General features: G+C 40.6%; 1 protein-coding gene across 2 annotated transcripts; it reads left to right on the plus strand.

The window, feature by feature from the left end:
• The first annotated feature begins 1366 nt into the window (after positions 1–1366).
• On the plus strand, positions 1367–16718 carry LOC129438815 (uncharacterized). 2 transcript variants are annotated; one of them, XM_073862967.1, is made up of 22 exons: positions 1367–2540; positions 3293–3478; positions 4376–6197; positions 7740–7821; positions 8123–8192; positions 8285–8396; positions 8487–8557; positions 8645–8715; positions 8844–9025; positions 9111–9178; positions 9272–9400; positions 9487–9906; positions 10080–10205; positions 10291–10440; positions 10603–10665; positions 10831–10911; positions 11083–11223; positions 11382–11723; positions 11891–12190; positions 12349–12570; positions 13788–13991; positions 14149–16718. In XM_073862967.1, the coding sequence occupies exons 3-21, from the start codon at positions 5906–5908 to the stop codon at positions 13950–13952; spliced, it is 3087 nt and encodes a 1028-aa protein (XP_073719068.1). In that variant the 5' UTR covers positions 1367–2540; positions 3293–3478; positions 4376–5905; the 3' UTR covers positions 13953–13991; positions 14149–16718. The 2 variants fall into 2 exon arrangements, with proteins under 2 accessions (XP_073719068.1, XP_073719069.1); XM_073862968.1 differs by lacking the exons at positions 11891–12190; positions 12349–12570.
• Positions 16719–17898: the final 1180 nt, after the last annotated feature.

Below are 17898 nucleotides of genomic sequence, written 5' to 3' on the forward strand. Positions count from 1 at the left end.
TGTTTCTGAAACCATACTGAAGTACAATTCCACAAAATGCCCCACAACTGTTATTGTAACAACTGTCCTCCTCTAAAACAACAAGTTACAATATTACGACTTCATTCTCTGTCTGTTTTTTTTCCTCTGTGGCCCTAATGTTCTATCATTTTATATATAACCTTACAGTCTATTGGAAACTGTAAATAATCTAATGATAGCAACATCATCTAAAAATCACAATTTATCCAAAATTATTGAAATTAATGATCACAAACATTTAAAAAATGACAGTGGGTCTAGTTATATGTGATAACAATGTATATTGGGCAGTGAAATAACTATTGGTTTCCGTTTGTGGTGACTGCTGACTGACATAAGGGATAAGATTAAATAGATCCTGGAATTTAGCATGGTCTGGAGCAGGCTAGCTCCACAGAATAGATCTCCATGGTAATTTATACCATAACATATCCTCCTGCCCCCTATCCAGCTTTAGTGCAACCAGATCACAGATAAATTGAGCTAGAATCACCAAGATATCCCAGCTTAATCCCTTATACTAGTTTTGTGCAATAGGCCCCTGGTTGGAACCCTATAATTATTAACATTTGATTTTAAACTATGTAATTCAAATGACAATAAGTAACGAATAAGTAACAAAAGCAGAAATCTATTAAGACATTACCTTTTTGTTGTTTGTTTACTGACCTATCAATCCTTTTTCATAATTGATCATCATAACTTTGGTTAACATTACACGTGTGGCTGTAGATAACTTTCTGAAGACAATTTAAAAAGGCAAAAGTTAATAAATGCTGAATTGGTCAAATATACATTGTTGTATTTCCACCATTTTGATCTTATTTAGGCATTTATGACTTGAGGGAAATTTAGTATACTGATGTTTCAAATCAAATATTAATTTATTTATGACAGCTAGTACTTTTATAAAGTTCTTTATTACAATATTTATTTATTTATTTATATAATAAAGATTTAATACATTTATTTCGTTACGCCTAACTGAGCGCAAGGGAGTGCATCCAACAAACACATTGAGGTGTGTTTGACTTAACACCGCAGATGGCACGAGGTATGACATCAAAGTACCGCGAGAGTCATAAGAAAGCCCCGGAAACGGATCGAACTCGCGGTACTTTGATGTCACGCGCAGATCCGCGTCGGCTGCCTGCACTCAACGTTGCGATCATAAGCTCATCATGCTGTTTTTAGCAAATTCAGGATGTCGTGTCGAACGATCGCAAAACGGTTTTTTCTTCTTTTCCAACTCGATTTTTGACATCGTGTGATTTATCTAACTACCTAACTAACGTTAGTTGGAAGTACCAACGGGTGAAGCAACGGCGCTGACTGCGGAGTAAGTTAACAATTTTAACAGAAAATATGTTATGCATGTAAGTTAGTCGATCAACAGAATGATCGTCGTATATTAATGTTCTTTACATGATTTAAACCTTATTAACGTTTATCAATGCAATGCTATCAAGGCCCCTGCAAAGTCCCGAAGCCACGTTTTAACGCATGTTACTTTTCAGCGCTGGTGGGGCCTGTTTTTTTTAGAAACCACTCAAAACCGTTAACGTTGTTTTATTAAAGCGGTTTGATCATTTAATTTATTCATTGTTTTAGTTATATTAGTAATATCTTAACCAAAAATATACTATTACAAAATGAAAAGGAACGTAATGTACAAACATTTTATTACCTAACGTTACAGGTTATTAATGATAATATTTGAGAAGAAAAAAAATATATTGTGGTCACGTGACTTAAAAATGACCTCGCGACGTAGTAGGGTGTTTCTCAAACGGAAAGCTTCGTCATTTTAAAATTATTTTTCTTGTTTTAATAATAAGAAATACAAGTACAATCAGGGGGTACATTATACAAATATATAAAAAATAAGGCTGCGTCCTAGGAGGGCTGCATGTCTCGGCTGCTACGTCCTCAAGTATCGTCGAAGGACATCTCAATCTGCTTGTTTTCTTTTTTGTTGTTTTAATTTAATCACGTAAGGTTAAACTGCTCATGTTGTAAAGACTTTTATTCACTGTACTGCAGTATTGGAATTTTGTAATACCCTTTTTTTGTAGTGATGCATTGCTTATTTTCAACTTCTCTCTTTAAAGTTTTCATGCCATGACCACTGGGGCGGAAACCATTATAATATTGCCATGGACACCAAACTAATCCATCTCATTTTAGCTTTTGAGAAGGACTCTAACAAGTCACTGGTGGGGTTCTGCTGCTAAGGTTGTCATAAAGCATGCTTTTTTACATTTGTTGCATTTGGCAATATCGTCAAAAGATTCTGAAAGAAATAAGTTTCCCAAATTTTAAAGTATTAAACTTTTATTATTGTTTATTTACTGTGTCTTTTATTCTGCTTACCTAACTCATGCAGAAATCTGGCTTGATGTTTGGTCCACCTGTTAGCTGGCTCTGGTGCTTGATAGTTTTCTTCATCCTCTGAATCAAAGCCATCTTGAGTGGTCTTCTGAAGACCATCATTATGCTACAGTTGTCTCTACTATGAGGTAAATCTTTTTTAACTGCAACATTGATGACTGTATATTCTGTACAGAGAATTTAACTGTACAAGGATAAAAGAAAGTCTGTAGTCCAAAAATTAACACTGGGTCCAAAAAGTAACACAGGGTCTTTTTCCTCTGTTACGGACTGGAGTGCAGCTGTGTTGCGAATTGCAGCTGTAACATGTCGGATGACTGGTTGGTTTTCGAAGGGGCCGACCACACCAAACGCGTTTATAGCAGTTGCAGGCGCCTTTTTTGGAAATAGGAGAGGACAGATAAGAAAAAAACATTAATAATTATTTGATCTAGGGCTCATTAGATCTAGTTCAATCAACACCCTCACCATGCTCTCCAGCTTTAGGTGCTCAGGCCTGTTTTTCGAATCAAACAATACAAGGACAGATGTTTTAACGTGATGCCTTCGTGGCATGAAAGATCCAAATCTTAATTTAAACCCAAATGGGATATGATCTTTAAATAAAAGTGCCTGATATTTAATTGATTACAACCATAATATTGAACTTTAATGTATAAGTGTTGAGAAAGTATTGAATTCTAACTGTGGTGGAGATATCAAAAACTCTTACAAAGAGGCATTTTGGGTTTATTATTTAAAGACCATGTCCCCTTTGGGTTTAAATGAAGATTTTGATCTTTTATGTTTTTCATATTTTTGTTTTTCTTTATGTGCAATTAATATAAACAATATACTTTGTCTGATGTGACGATGTTCCCATTGTGTTATGTTGTTACAGGCAGAACTGAACTGGAGTTTGTGACCTAAGGCTGTGTTCGAAACAACTTAGATGTTGGATTTTATCAACCTCAAACCCGTAAGAAGTCTGGAACGGCAAACAAAGTTGGGTATCCGACCTCTCAACTTGGGACAGATCGATCAACACCGACCTCAGCAAGATGTGTCATTTGATGTCGCAGACAAGGTGTGGCTAGCCTTTCACAGCCTTACATGAACCGCAAACAAACTTTAAACTATTACAGCACGTAATATATATGAACATGAATGTTAAAATATCCAGTAACTGTTTTTGGCCATAATTGGCACAAGAGCCTGAACCTCTGACGTCTTATGTGCTTAACATGCATATGTGATACGTGATTGACTGGAACGCATTGAGGTCGGAGGCAGGATATATAATGACATAACATCCAAAATCCGAGTTGTCTGTAATGCAGCATAATTATATCACCTGATTATCACCTCCATGTTTTAAACACAATCATTGATTGGTCACACTGATGAAGGCAGCAAGCAGACATTTGTCCTTATATCTCCAAAATAAAAATACATCAATCTATATATATTTAATGTAAAAAAAAAAAACATTCGACTGTGTTAGATAAATGTGCTCTTGGAAGTCAGTTTAAGTGAACAAATGGTAATGTTTATGAAAATTGAATTGAAGTTTCCGCCCTATTGCGCGAGTGGTGCTTTTTGTGCATTTTGTGTTTGACGCAAATTTGCGGCTGACGCCTGAAATGAACAATTTGAACTTTGGCGTAATTTCGCGCCACGTTTTTTCGCGCGTCTACTCCGCTCTACACGCGCGAATGCATTCAAACTGTTCATGCGACAAACTAGGCGCGATTTTGACGCCTGAAACGCGGTTGGTGTAAATGTACCATTAAGCTAGCCCTAAAATTTTGTGAGAATCTTGATGTATCAAACTTGATGTAAACAAACAGGTTTGTTTGCATGTAATTGCATTATTATTAATTTGGGGTTGGTAGTCTAAAGTTGGTTTGTGAGAAATATTTCAATGTTTCTTATACAATACTTTTTAAAACATCTTTTTAAATCGTTTCTCTTCTCAATGCAGCATTTAGGATGAACCACTCTGATCTGCTAAGATGCACAGATTCAACTCTGACCCAGCATCATCCCCACATCTCATCAGCCAGTAGTTTCATGTAATGTCTGTCAATTGCATTTCTATAACAACTTAATTTAAACTTTAATTTAAACTTTTATTGTGTTAAACAGGCTTTTTATTCCACAACCCATTAGACAAGTGTAATCTACCCTAGACCCACTACATTTTTTTTAAATATACATTTTTGAATGGTGTAAAACACTTTCGTTCTCTTTCAGTCATTTTATTTTCTATTTCATAATGTAAAATACATACAAGTTTATTTGCAACTCCAAAATATTTTGATATATTCTATCAAAACCATTTTCAGGCATCCTTCCTCCTCCCCATCTCCTCCTTCACTGCTCTCTTTCTTCTACTGTGTAGGTGTGTTTTGGGGGGGGGGGGTTTGAAACGGTAAATTGTAAATTAAAGTTGCATTTAAGTCTTGTGTAACAGTCTCCCTTATTTGTGACTATATTCACGATGTAACATGGTACTTTCAGCACTTACTACATTACAGTGTTTTAATGCTTTTGATTTTGATTTTTATTATAAATTAATTCACTTTTAATGAATTCTCTCTTAATCTAGAACTTTTAGAGTCTAAAATGTAAAGTGTCATGATCAGCTCTGGGTCTTGTGCAGTGATATAATGGACAGATGGTAAATGTCATGGTTTTGCAGTATATTGGGCTCTGGATGTAATGAACAGTGAGCACATAGGTTTCATAAATTTAATTTGGTAAACAAACTTGTCAGAAAAATGCATGCTGTGATACTGGACAATACCTGGTCAAATGAATACATGTATAATGTGTTTCCACATTTGTATAAGGTTTCTTTATCTATTAGAAAACAGCGCAGAGACTGCTGTGCATTATTGGTTACGGTGTATTTGTTCAAATTGTAACCAGTAAGATTATGTAGACCACTTTCTGTGTACAATGTATTTTCTTTGAGTACCTTTACGTGTTTTATTACTCTGAACTTAAAGCAAAACGCAATTTAAATGCAGGTGCCCCCTCTTACATATTACTACAAAATATGCAAGTGGAACTGTACTAAATTCATCTACATTAGGGCCTGATTCCATGTTTCTGCATTACACGTGATATGATATATAGGGTGTATAATAATTATATTTTGTGCATGCAAAATAAAAGTCAAACTCTTTAAAACTGTGGCAAATGATATGCATTAGATATATATTTTTAAATCTTTTTGTTTGTGTTCAATACAATAAACAAGAAATAGTCAGCTTTGCCCTTGTTTGTATTTTATTGGGGTAAATAGTTTGTCACACTCTGCACAGCGTTATTAGCGTCCACATTGTGATGTCACTCACGGTAACCGTGACAGAGCGCTTGGGTGATTATTTCGTCACTTGAGGTCCCTATATAAGCCCGCGCGAGTTACCATAGTTTTGTGGGTTTGTTGTTAGGCGAGTGCTGTTGATTTTGATAGCGACTTTTTGTAAGTGATTTTTCTTTTGCAATGAAGAGTTGTCGAGGACCAAATAGGCCCGCTGCGGTCAGTCAGCCATTTTTTGGCGGGCTGATCGCGCGGGTCTTATTTGGTCTCTTTAATTTCTTTTTGAGCATCTTCTTGCGCTTTTTTCGGTTCGCGCGGCCCGAGACAAGCGACAACGGGGAGGAACTCAGTGAACCGGAGGGAGCTTTCGGACCTTGTAGCGAGCGTCCACCGATGCTCGCTGTGGGGTCCGAGGTGAACCCGGTTCATCGTGTTGAATGCCCCGTTTCGACACCTGACACCGCGCTGGAGACCTGTAAGTAAACTTATTTCTTCTGTCATTAACTATACAGTAAAATCAGATGTGTTTATTATATTTGTGCTGATCAGAGTTTGACATGAACTGTGAGTCTGTATCCTCTCCCAGCATGGTCATAGTTGGTTTATTATGCTGGTTTAAGAGGGTTTTTGAACATTTTTTTGGCTGGTTTTAGTTGGTCAGGATGGCTGGTTAAGATGGCCAGGCTGGTCTTAGCTGGTTTAAGATAGTCAGGCTGGCTGGTTTTTATCTGTGTAACTTGTCTAAATGGAAATTAAATGAATATAAACTTGTCTATCAGATTATAAAGATATTGTGATTTTTGTTTTGTATTTGTATTGTATTGTTATTTATTATAGAAATGCAGTGTTTGTTTTATTTGTATTCTCTGTTCAAGTTTATTTATAACCCAAACACTTGTTAAAAATGAAAGTTGATTATATTTGGTCATACAACTATAGTGAATGTATTTCTTCAGACAATAATTTAATCTCATTTTAGTCAGGGCATGCTACAGACTCATGCTTATGCTATAATTTTTTTGTGAAACCAGTTTTATCATTTAGATTTAGACTCCTCTCAGATATATTATATGATTAGCAACTAGAATTATTTAAAGGTGCAGTGTGTAAATTTTAGCGGCGTCCAGTGGTGAGGTTGCAAATTGCAACCAACGGCTCAGTCCACTGCTCACCCCTTGCTTTTAAAATGCATACGCTATGGTAGCCGCCACCGGAAAAACATGTCACCGTCTGAGACAACTTAGTAAAAAGTTTGTCCGTTAAGGGCTTCTGTAGAAACATGGCGGCACAAAATGCCGACTTCCACGTAAGGGGACCCTCTGTGTTTGTAGATAAAACGCTTCATTCTAAGGTAATAAACACATAACGGTTCATTATGAAAGGGTCTTTATACACCACTGATAATATAGCTTTGTATATTATTTTGCATTTCTCTCAAGAGATCCTTCTAAAAATTACACACTGCACCTTTAAGCTACATTACCCCAAAATGACAGCGTGGACAGCAATTTCAGGAACCTGTGCAAAATGCTCAATGTTATAATGAAAATTGAATAAATTATAAAAATGACTTGTTTTTTTATTAAAATACTTGTTCCGGATGATAAGAAAAATCAAAAAGTTTTAAAAATGATGTCATTTATTCACTTTTAACACTCACTAAAGTTAGCTAAGCAGTGTCTGGGGCATGCCAAAATCGCATACATTCAATCAAAAACATATTCAAGAGATCCTTGTACTTGAATGTACATAAATGTTTGGTCATTTATAAATGAACCTCAGAATTTCATTATTTTGGATTAAATTTGTGATGACTCTGATGAGAATAGGAAAAGGCACTTTATAGTGATATTGACTGTAAAACCCTGTTGTTAATGTTGTTGACATTGCATGTCCTTCTCACACCTGACTGAATCTCATATGGACAGTTCTGGACAATATACAGGAAGAAAGAACAATCTTGTTGTTTTCCTTTACTCTTGTACTGTAAAACTTATGAACTGCTTTTCATATACAGGTCCAGATGCCCAACCCCGAAGACCTCTCATGAGGTTTTCGGAGCGGATGTCTGTGACAGTAAACGGCTGTCACACTAAAAGGTAACATAAAACATTCACAGTAAATAATATAAAGAAACAGTTGAAATTCATGAACTTGTTAATGCAGGGGTACCCAAACTCGGTCGTGGAGGGTGTGTGTCCTGCAGGGTTTAGCTCCAACTCGCCCAGTTTCTAGTTAGTATGCTTATTAAGATGTGTTTTATTAGGGTTGGAGCTAAACTCTGCAGGACACACACCCTCCACGACCGAGTTTGGGTACCCCTGTGTGATGATGTCAGTGGGCTTGTAATGATTCAGATGAGTGCTGAAGGAAACGCTTGTTTTTTCTTTGTTATTACAGACCTTCATTTCGGAGTACTGCACGATCTCTGAGAGTGACTCCTCAAATGCGTCCCACTTGTGGTTCACAGGTTAGAGTTTACCAGAGCCCTGATCATAACTAGTGCAAAGTAACTAAAGTTGTTGAATGCATGTATTAATTCTCTGTTTGTTGCATTTACAGCCCAGTCGGACACATTTTGGGGAGTTCACACCAAGGCCGTTGCATGCTCGAAGTGATTGTTCTTTAGTTGAGTCCCGTAATGTCTCCACAAATTGTCAAGCTAGGGGAATGCGTAAGTTTTAATTTTTGTGATACATATTTATTTACATTTGAGGGCTTCACAATTGCTCTTAAACTTGTAATTTTTGTTCTTGCTTATCAGGTTTTGTATACCCTAAGCTTGTCCTCCGTCGTCTGGACCCTGGCAGGATTCGCTCTGCTGACATCGCGCAGGTCTAAATTTAATCATACCTAAAGCCAATTTGAAGTTAAAAGTAGTTTAATGATAATTTATTAATTCTCAGTTTGTTATATTTACAGCGGCCTGTCAGAGAGAGGTATGAGGAGGTGGGAGTGACCGTTAGACGTGTAACACCCAGATCTAACGCTTCGTGAGTTCAGCTATTATTGACCTTTTGTTTTATTAATCATTTGCCATATTTGTTTTAGCCGTGTTTATTAAAACAAATATGTAAACAGCAATTGTGTAGTCCTTGAATAATTGTATGTTTATATATAGACCTGTACGTCCTCTCATACACCCGGGACCTGTCTGGGTTACACAGCGACGTCGAGGTTATCATGTGGCTCCTACTGTACAGGCACGTATACCACCGAGAGTGCCTGTACGTAGTAGAGCCGCCTTAATGGAGGACACATCTAGCGATGGGTCCTCCAGACTACTTCTGGCAGAGGAAATCTGTAAGTTATAAAAAAATTCATTTCAATTTCCAAGCAGTGCTATCAGTTTTTCTTATATGCACAATTGTTTTTAAAATCTTATCAGCTTCTGCACAGCCTGAGCGGCCTCAGGCCCTGGAACCTGGCAGGAGTCTGTCTGTGGTTGTGTCACAGGTTAGAGTTTTACTTTTACCAGAGCTCTGATCATGACTAATGACAATTTCAAGTAGTCTACATGCATTTTTTCCTGGTTTTTTATATTTACAGCAGAAACCTGTCATGGTTGTGCGTCCTCTGGGCCGGTGTACACGTTGGGGTCGTGTCGCACCGGCTCAGCAGGTCCAGCCCTCGCCCGCTTGGCAGTTCCGGGCTTCACCTACTGCTGCTGTATCACTGGTAAAGTTTTACTAGAGCTTCAATCATAACTAGTAGCAATTTTAAGTAGTCTACATGCATTTTTTCCTATTTCCTTTTATTTACAGCCGAGTTTTACAAGCAGCGGTAAGGATAAACCTGTCCAGGTGGTGCGTCCTCTGGGCTGGCCTACACTCGAGGGTCATGTCGCACCACCTCGGCAGGACCGGAGCCCGCCCGCTCGGCAGGACCGGAGCCCGCCCGCTCGGCAGGACCGGAGCCCGCCCGCTCGGCAGGACCGGAGCCCGCCCGCTCGGCAGGACCGGAGCCCGCCCGCTCGGCAGGACCGGAGCCCGCCCGCTCGGCAGGACCGGAGCCCGCCCGCTCGGCAGGACCGGAGCCCGCCCGCTCGGCAGGACCGGAGCCCGCCCGCTCGGCAGGACCGGACACCGCCCGCTCGGCAGGACCGGAGCCCGCCCGCTCGGCAGGAACGGAGCCCGCCCGCTCGGCAGGACCAGACCCTGCCCCCACCCGCTGATGTCTCACAGGTAGAAATTTACCATAGCTGTGATCATAACTAGTGCCAATTTAAAGTGAAGTAATTTAATGTGCGTGTATTAAATCTCTGTTTGTTTTAACCTCTACCAAGAGCTCTGATCATGACTAATGCCAATTGTAAGTAGTCTACATGCATTTTTTCCTGTTTTTGTTTTTACAACAGAAGCCTGTCATGGTTGTGCATCCTCTGGGCCGGTCCACACTTGAGGGTTGTGTCGCACCGGCTCAGCAGGTCCAGACCCTGCACCCTCAGCGGTTCCTGCCTCCACGTAGCGCTGTTGTCTCACTGGTAGAAATTTACCTGAGCTTTGATCATAACTACTGCCAATTTTAAGTGGTCTAAATTAATTTTTCCTATTTCCTTTTATTTACAGCCGAGTTTTACAAGCAGAGGTAAGGACAAACCAGTCCAGGTTGTGCGTCCTCTGGGCTGGCCTCCACGTGAGGAGCGTGTTGTGCCCGCTCGGCAGGACCGGACCCCGCCCCCTCGGCAGGACCGGACCCCGCCCGCTGCTGTCCCACAGGTAGAAATTTACCATAGCTCTGATCATAACCAGTGCCAATTTTAAGTTAACAAGTAATTTAATGTGCATGTATTAAATATCTGTTTTAACTAATGTCAATTTATATTTGAATTGTTGTGTTATATGCATGCATTAAATCTCTGTCTGTTGTTAACCTCTCAGCTAGTCCAGATCCCGCCCGCTCGGCAGGACCAGCCCCTGCCCCCACCCGCTGCTGTCTCACAGGTAGAAATTTATCATAGCTCTGATCATAACTAGTGCCAAATTTAAGTTACAAGTAATTTAATGTGCATGTATTAAATATCTGTTTGTTTTAACTAATTTCAATTTATATGTGAATTTTTCTGGTATATGGATGTATTAAATCTCTGTCTGTTGTTAACCTCTCAGCTAGTCCAGATCCCGCCCGCTCAGCAGGACCAGGACCGGACCCCGCCCGCTCGGCAGGACCAGCCCGCTGCTGTCTCACAGGTAGAAATTTACCACAGCTCTGATCATAACTAGTTTCAATTTTCAGTTAGTTAATTTAATGTGCATGTATTAAATCTCTGTTTGTTTTAACCTCTACCAAGAGCTCTGATCATGACTAATGCCAATTGTAAGTAGTCTACATGTATTTTTTCCTGTTTTTTTTATTTACAGCAGAAACCCCCTCGGCAGGTCCAGGGCCCGCCCGCTCGGCAGGTCCAGGCCCAAACGCTCGGCAGGACCAGACCACTACCGTACGGCAGGTCCAGACCCCGGCCACCCGGCAGGTCTAGCTCTATCCCGCTGGTCTCACAGGTAGAAATTTACCATAGCTCTGATCATAACTAGTGCCAATTTTAAGTTAATTTAAGTAAAATTTAATGTGCATGTATTAACTATCTGTTTTAACTAATTTTATTTGTGAATTGTTGTGTTATATGCATTAAATCTCTGTTTGTTTTTTAACCTCTCAGCTAGTCCAGATCCCGCCCCCTCGGCAGGACCAGATCCCGCCCCCTCGGCAGGACCAGGCCCCGCCCCCTCGGCAGGACCAGGCCCCGTCCCCTCGGCAGGACCAGGCCCCGTCCCCTCGGCAGGACCAGGCCCCGTCCCTTCGGCAGGACCAGGCCCCGTCCCCTCGGCAGGACCAGGCCCCGTCCCCTCGGCAGGTACAGGCCCCGCCCGCTCGACAGGTCCAGGCCCCGCCGTTCGGCAAGACCAGACCACGACCGTTCGGCAGGACCAGTTTCCGACCGTACGGCAGGTCCAGACCCCGGCCGCCCGGCAGGTCTAGCTCTTTCCCGCTGGTCTCACAGGTAGAAATTAACTATAGCTCTGATCATAACTAGTGCCAATTTTAAGTTAATTTAAGTTAAATTTTATGTGAATGTATTAACTATCTGTTTGTTTTAACTAATTTTAGTTGCGAATTGTTGTGTTATATGTATGCATTAAATCTCTGTCTGTTTTTTTAACCTCTCAGCTAGTCCAGATCCCGCTCCCTCGGCAGGACCAGATCCCGATCCCTCGGGAGGACCAGATCCCGCCCCCTCGGGAGGACCAGATCCCGCCCCCTCGGCAGGACCAGATCCCGCCCCCTCGGCAGGACCAGATCCCGCCCCCTCGGCAGGTCCAGGCCCCGCCCCCTCGGCAGGTCCAGGCCAAGCCCGCTCGGCAGGTCCAGGCCCGACCGCTACCGTACGGCAGGACCAGACCGCTACCGTACGGCAGGTCCAGACCCCGGCCGCCCGGCAGGTCTAGCTCTATCCCGCTGGTCTCACAGGTAGAAATTTACCATAGCTCTGATCATAACTAGTGCCAATTTTAAGTTAATTTAAGTAAAATTTAATGTGCATGTATTAACTATCTGTTTTAACTAATTTTATTTGTGAATTGTTGTGTTATATGCATTAAATCTCTGTCTGTTTTTTAACCTCTCAGCTAGTCCAGATCCCGCCCCCTCGGCAGGACCAGGCCCCGTCCCCTCGGCAGGACCAGGCCCCGTCCCCTCGGCAGGACCAGGCCCCGCCCGCTCGACAGGTCCAGGCCCCGCCGTTCAGCAGGACCAGACCACGACCGTTCGGCAGGACCAGACTCCGACCGTACAGCAGGTCCAGACCTCGGCCGCCCGGCAGGTCTAGCTCTTTCCCGCTGGTCTCACAGGTAGAAATTAACCATAGCTCTGATCATAACTAGTGCCAATTTTAAGTTAATTTAAGTTAAATTTAATGTGCATGTATTAACTACCTGTTTGTTTTAACTAATTTTAGTTGCGAATTGTTGTGTTATATGTATGCATTAAATCTCTGTCTGTTTTTTAACCTCTCAGCTAGTCCAGATCCCGCCCCCTCGGCAGGTCCAGGCCCCGCCCCCTCAGCAGGTCCATGGCCCACCCGCTCCGCAGGTCCAGGCCCGACCGCTCGGCAGGACCAGACCACTACCGTACGGCAGGTCCAGACCCCGGCCGCCCGACAGGTCTAGCTCTATCCCGCTGGTCTCACAGGTAGAAATTAACCATAGCTCTGATCATAACTAGTGCCAATTTTAAGTTAATTTAAGTTAAATTTAATGTGCATGTATTAACTATCTGTTTGTTTTAACTAATTTTAGTTGCGAATTGTTGTGTTATATGTATGCATTAAATCTCTGTCTGTTTTTTAACCTCTCAGCTAGTCCAGATCCCGCCCCCTCGGCAGGTCCATGGCCCACCCGCTCGGCAGGTCCAGGCCCGACCGCTCGGCAGGACCAGACCACTACCGTACGGCAGGTCCAGACCCCGGCCGCCCGACAGGTCTAGCTCTATCCCGCTGGTCTCACAGGTAGAAATTTACCATAGCTCTGATCATAACTAGTGCCTTAAGTTAATTTAAGTAAAATTTAATGTGCATGTATTAACTATCCGTTTTAACTAATTTTATTTGTGAATTGTTGTGTTATATGCATTCAATCTCTGTCTGTTTTTTAACCTCTCAGCTAGTCCAGATCCCGTCCCCTCGGCAGGACCAGGCCCCGCCCCCTCGGCAGGACCAGGCCCCGCCCCCTCGGCAGGACCAGGCCCCGCCCCCTCGGCAGGACCAGGCCCCGTCCCCTCGGCAGGTCCAGGCCCCACCGTTCGGTAGGACCAGACCCGACCGTTCGGCAGGACCAGATCCCGACCGTACGGCAGGTCCAGACCCTGACCGTTCGGCAGGTCTAGCACTTGCCCGCTGGTCTCACAGGTAGAAATTAACCATAGCTCTGATCATAACTAGTGCCAATTTTAAGTTAATTTAAGTTAAATTTAATGTGCATGTATTAACTATCTGTTTGTTTTCACTAATTTTAGTTGCGAATTGTTGTGTTATATGTATGCATTAAATCTCTGTTTTTTAACCTCTCAGCTAGTCCAGGACCAGATCCTGCCCCCTCGGCAGGTCCAGGCCCCGCCCCCTCGGCAGGAACAAACCCCGCCCCCTCGGCAGGTCCAGGCCCGACCGCTCGGCAGGACCAGACCACGACTGCTCGGCAGGTCCAGACCACGACCATACGGCAGGTCCAGACCCTGACCGTTTGGCAGGTCTAGCTCTTGCCCGCTGGTCTCGCAGGTAGAAATTTACCATAGCTCTGATCATAACTAGTGCCAATTTTAAGTTAAGAAGTAATTTAATGTGCATGTATTAAATATCTGTGCGTTTTAACTAATTTTATTTGTGAATACATATATACATGCATTTAATCTCTGTCTGTTTTTTAACCACTCAGCTAGTCCAGATCCCGCCCGCCCCCTTGGCTGGACCAGATCCCGCCCCCTTGGCTGGACCAGATCCTGCCCCCTCGGCAGGACCATATCCCGCCCCCTCGGCAGGACCAGGCCCCGCCCCCTCGGCAGGACCAGACCCTGCCCGCCCACTCGGCAGACGAGTTTTGTCCGTGAAGACAAAAAATGAAGCGGGCCTCAATGAAGCAACCCCCCATCCTGAAATACAAATTAAATATTATGTACACACCTGAAATTTGAGATTATTGATTAACAAGTATTTAAAACTGAGATCTGGGTTTGTTTTTAATACTTTGATTACTCAGTTAGCTGGATTTTATTGTTAATACTTTTCTTTGATCTATTTGAATCTTAAAATCTCATCCTGTAGTTGTTGTCAAGCAACAGATTTAAATGTTAAAACCTCTTCGGGGACCAGGCTTAGTTGACCAGAAATGAGAGCTTTATAATGGAGGTGATTGGGGAAGTCTGTCACAGCTTTGTCCTCTTCATGTTTATAAGAGTAATCTGTTGAGGATGCTGTGATATGAATATGTGTAAACTTATAAATTAAAAAAATGTAAATGTTAAAAAATTGGACCTCTCCATTCTTCTATAATAGTAACAGTAAACAGGATAGATTACAGATGAGTACAGTGTACAAGCTTAAAATACAGGTATACAATTCAACATAACATTTAACATTATTGTCATAACTAAGAACCAGTTGCAATAACATTAACTAATAAGTAGACGTCATAAGTTGCAGGATTTCTTCCCCATGGTTCCCAAATGGCCACAGACAGACAGCTGTATAACTGAATATAACTCTATAACCTCCAGCAATGAAGAAGATTCAAAGAAAGAAAGGAAGAAGTGTTATATAGTGAATTATTAACATGTTTTGTTAGTTGATTTATTTGCATTATTTTATTAAGTTTATTTTGTACATTGTTTATCTGTATTGAATGACCTTCCTTTGTTAGGGAGTCAGACACACTTGATCAGTCAGATCGAGACTCGTCTGTTTAACCAAGCGTTCACCTGATTTATTACCTAAACATGTTTATGCTTCAATAATGAGCTTGACCTAAACCAAACACACATCTATCTAACTGTAAAACGTACATTATATATCAGCAGCCTCCAAACTAACATCAGCTTGTTTTGTCTGCATGTCTCATGCTTTTGTTTTCAGACTCAGCTCCGGTTCAGTGTGATGCTCAATGATGACTGCAGCCATCAACCAGAAGCAATGAAATCTGTGATGATCAAAACCTTCAACTTTGCATCCCAGGATCTGTTGCCGATGACTGTAACGGCATTGCATTCATTTTGTCATCTTACTTTCGTCTGAGAGGGATTTCTACTTTTGGCCGCATAAAGATATTCAGAAATTGATAATGAACTATTAATTGACACTGGTGTTGTGTGTATACTGTCTTGTTTTAAATGAATCTCTCTGTTCTGTTTAAGTATGGGTGCATACTTAGGTATTTACAGTATTTTAATGTAAAAATATGTTTATGTTTGTATTATTTTCACAGATGCATCGATGTGAGTAAGTGAAGCAACTGTGAGGATGAGACGGTCCACATACTCTTGAACTGTGATGCAGAAACACAATAAGTGGATCCATCTGTCTCTGACCACAAAATCACAGCTCAACTACATCTGATATAGGAACACAACAGGTCGGTTTATCCTAGTCCCAGACTAAAATGCTGATTTTTTTCTGACATCTCTACATATATCAGTGCCATTGTTTTGTCTCAAGATGCACACCAGAACTATTTTTTTACTATTTAAATGTCCTAATATAACTAAACTGGTTTAATCTAAATGCTTTCCAGGAAACTGCCCCTAAAAGTCTAACACTGTTCAGCGATCTCACAAACCTCAATACTGTATAAACTTTGACACAGTTTAATTCAAAGTTTTTACTTAAAATGTATCATTTCTATTTTTGACTTAAATGATATTTAGTTTTGGTCATATTTTTGTCAACTAACTACATATCAGAACATTTTATTTGATTAAGGGGCAGTTTTCCGGAGAGGGTTTAGATTAATCCAGGACTAGTTGTTTTAAGACATTTAAGAAGTTTTTACAAACATATCATACAAAATAACAATACTGTTGTGCATCTTGAGACAAAACAAAGGCACTGATATATGTTAAGATGTGTCAATAGAAGAGGTTTTTAAATGAAGGCAGCTCAAACATGCATTGTAGTCTGGGACTGAGACCTATCCAAGAAATCACCCCTAAATATCTACAGTATCTAACAGGTGGGTTTAGTGTAACAGTCCTGTCTCGTGTTTCCCTTGTCCATGTCTCTTATTTTGAAGTCTTGTTGTTGTCTGCCATGTTTGTAGTCTTTTGTAGTTCTTTTGTTGTATTGGTCCATGTTTGATTGTCTCCCTAGGTGTGTCTTGTTTCCTTGTTACCCAGGTGTATATATTGCCCTTGTGTTTCAGTTGTCCTTTGTGGAGTACTGTGATGTTGTTCCTGTTATGATCGGTTTGAATTATCTTGTTTTGTTTTGTTATAATAAACTTTACCTGCACTTGGATCTGCTGCCTACTCTCATCATTACATTTAGTGCATTTTGGCCTGTTTAATGAAATTATTGATTTGACGTTGATTCATTTTAATTCTGGAGCACACACACACATAAACACACACACAGTTTTTTGAATGACATTTTATTAATGTTTAAACACGTAGACATTCAACAAATGCATGAACAAGTTTATATAAATAAAGTAGATTATTGTAAATAACTTCAATATTAACGTTGGTTAATTTTGGGTAAACAAACAAATATTAAAACATTTGAGCCATATAAGAATAGTTCAGATGTATTTATATGATCAGCTGTGCATCTTGACATCAGAGGTGGGTTGTTATGAATTACATTTACTTGAGTAAATATTTTTGGTAATACTTTTAGAGTATATTTAAGGATGGGTACTTTTACTTGAGTACATTTCTAGAAAAAACTACTTTTACTTTGCTACATTTGGTGGCGTTACTCTGCTACTGTCAAATGGTAATAATTAATAAATATCAATATAGCCTAGACCCAGCAATATATTTTTGTGCTCTGTAGTGGACATTAGTTTCAGACCTCTATGTCAAGCACAGTTTGTTTAATCTATTTGACTCCTACTGTCCTGTGAAGAGGACATCCTGGGCTTTCTAGTAATACCATATTTTTGGGGACGGGTCTTACACGGCACACAAACGTTTTTCAAAATAATGACAATTGCAATTTTCACATTTTTTGCCAACAAGGGTAGTAAGAAATACTTTTTTGCAGATAATATGTTTTCTTGATAGTCATCAATTGTTTTTTTAACATGAGAGTCTAGACTTAAAATTTAGCAGTATTTCAGAAATGTACAATAATTCTGAACGACTTTTATTTGATGTCCTTTGTAGTGGACACCAGGACTTTTTGTTTCACTTCTTGTAATAGGCAGATCTATGAAAGATGCTGAGAGGTTTTTGAATAAAATAATTTGTAACACTTACAGTAAAGTTGTACATTGTTGTTATGTGTTAACATTATTATATGGATTAACTAACTTCCCACAGAAAACCCACACATGCCCCTATTTTCTAGCTAGCCCACATGATTTTGCCATTAATCATAGTAAAAATAATAATTACTAAAATAATTATATTTAAAATAATTATTATTGGTTGCTATATCTTAGGAAAAATTAATTTTATAAGAGTCTGTCCAA

The sequence above is a fragment of the Misgurnus anguillicaudatus genome, chromosome 24 (genome assembly GCF_027580225.2).
Source record: "Misgurnus anguillicaudatus chromosome 24, ASM2758022v2, whole genome shotgun sequence".
Lineage (NCBI taxonomy): Eukaryota > Metazoa > Chordata > Actinopteri > Cypriniformes > Cobitidae > Misgurnus > Misgurnus anguillicaudatus.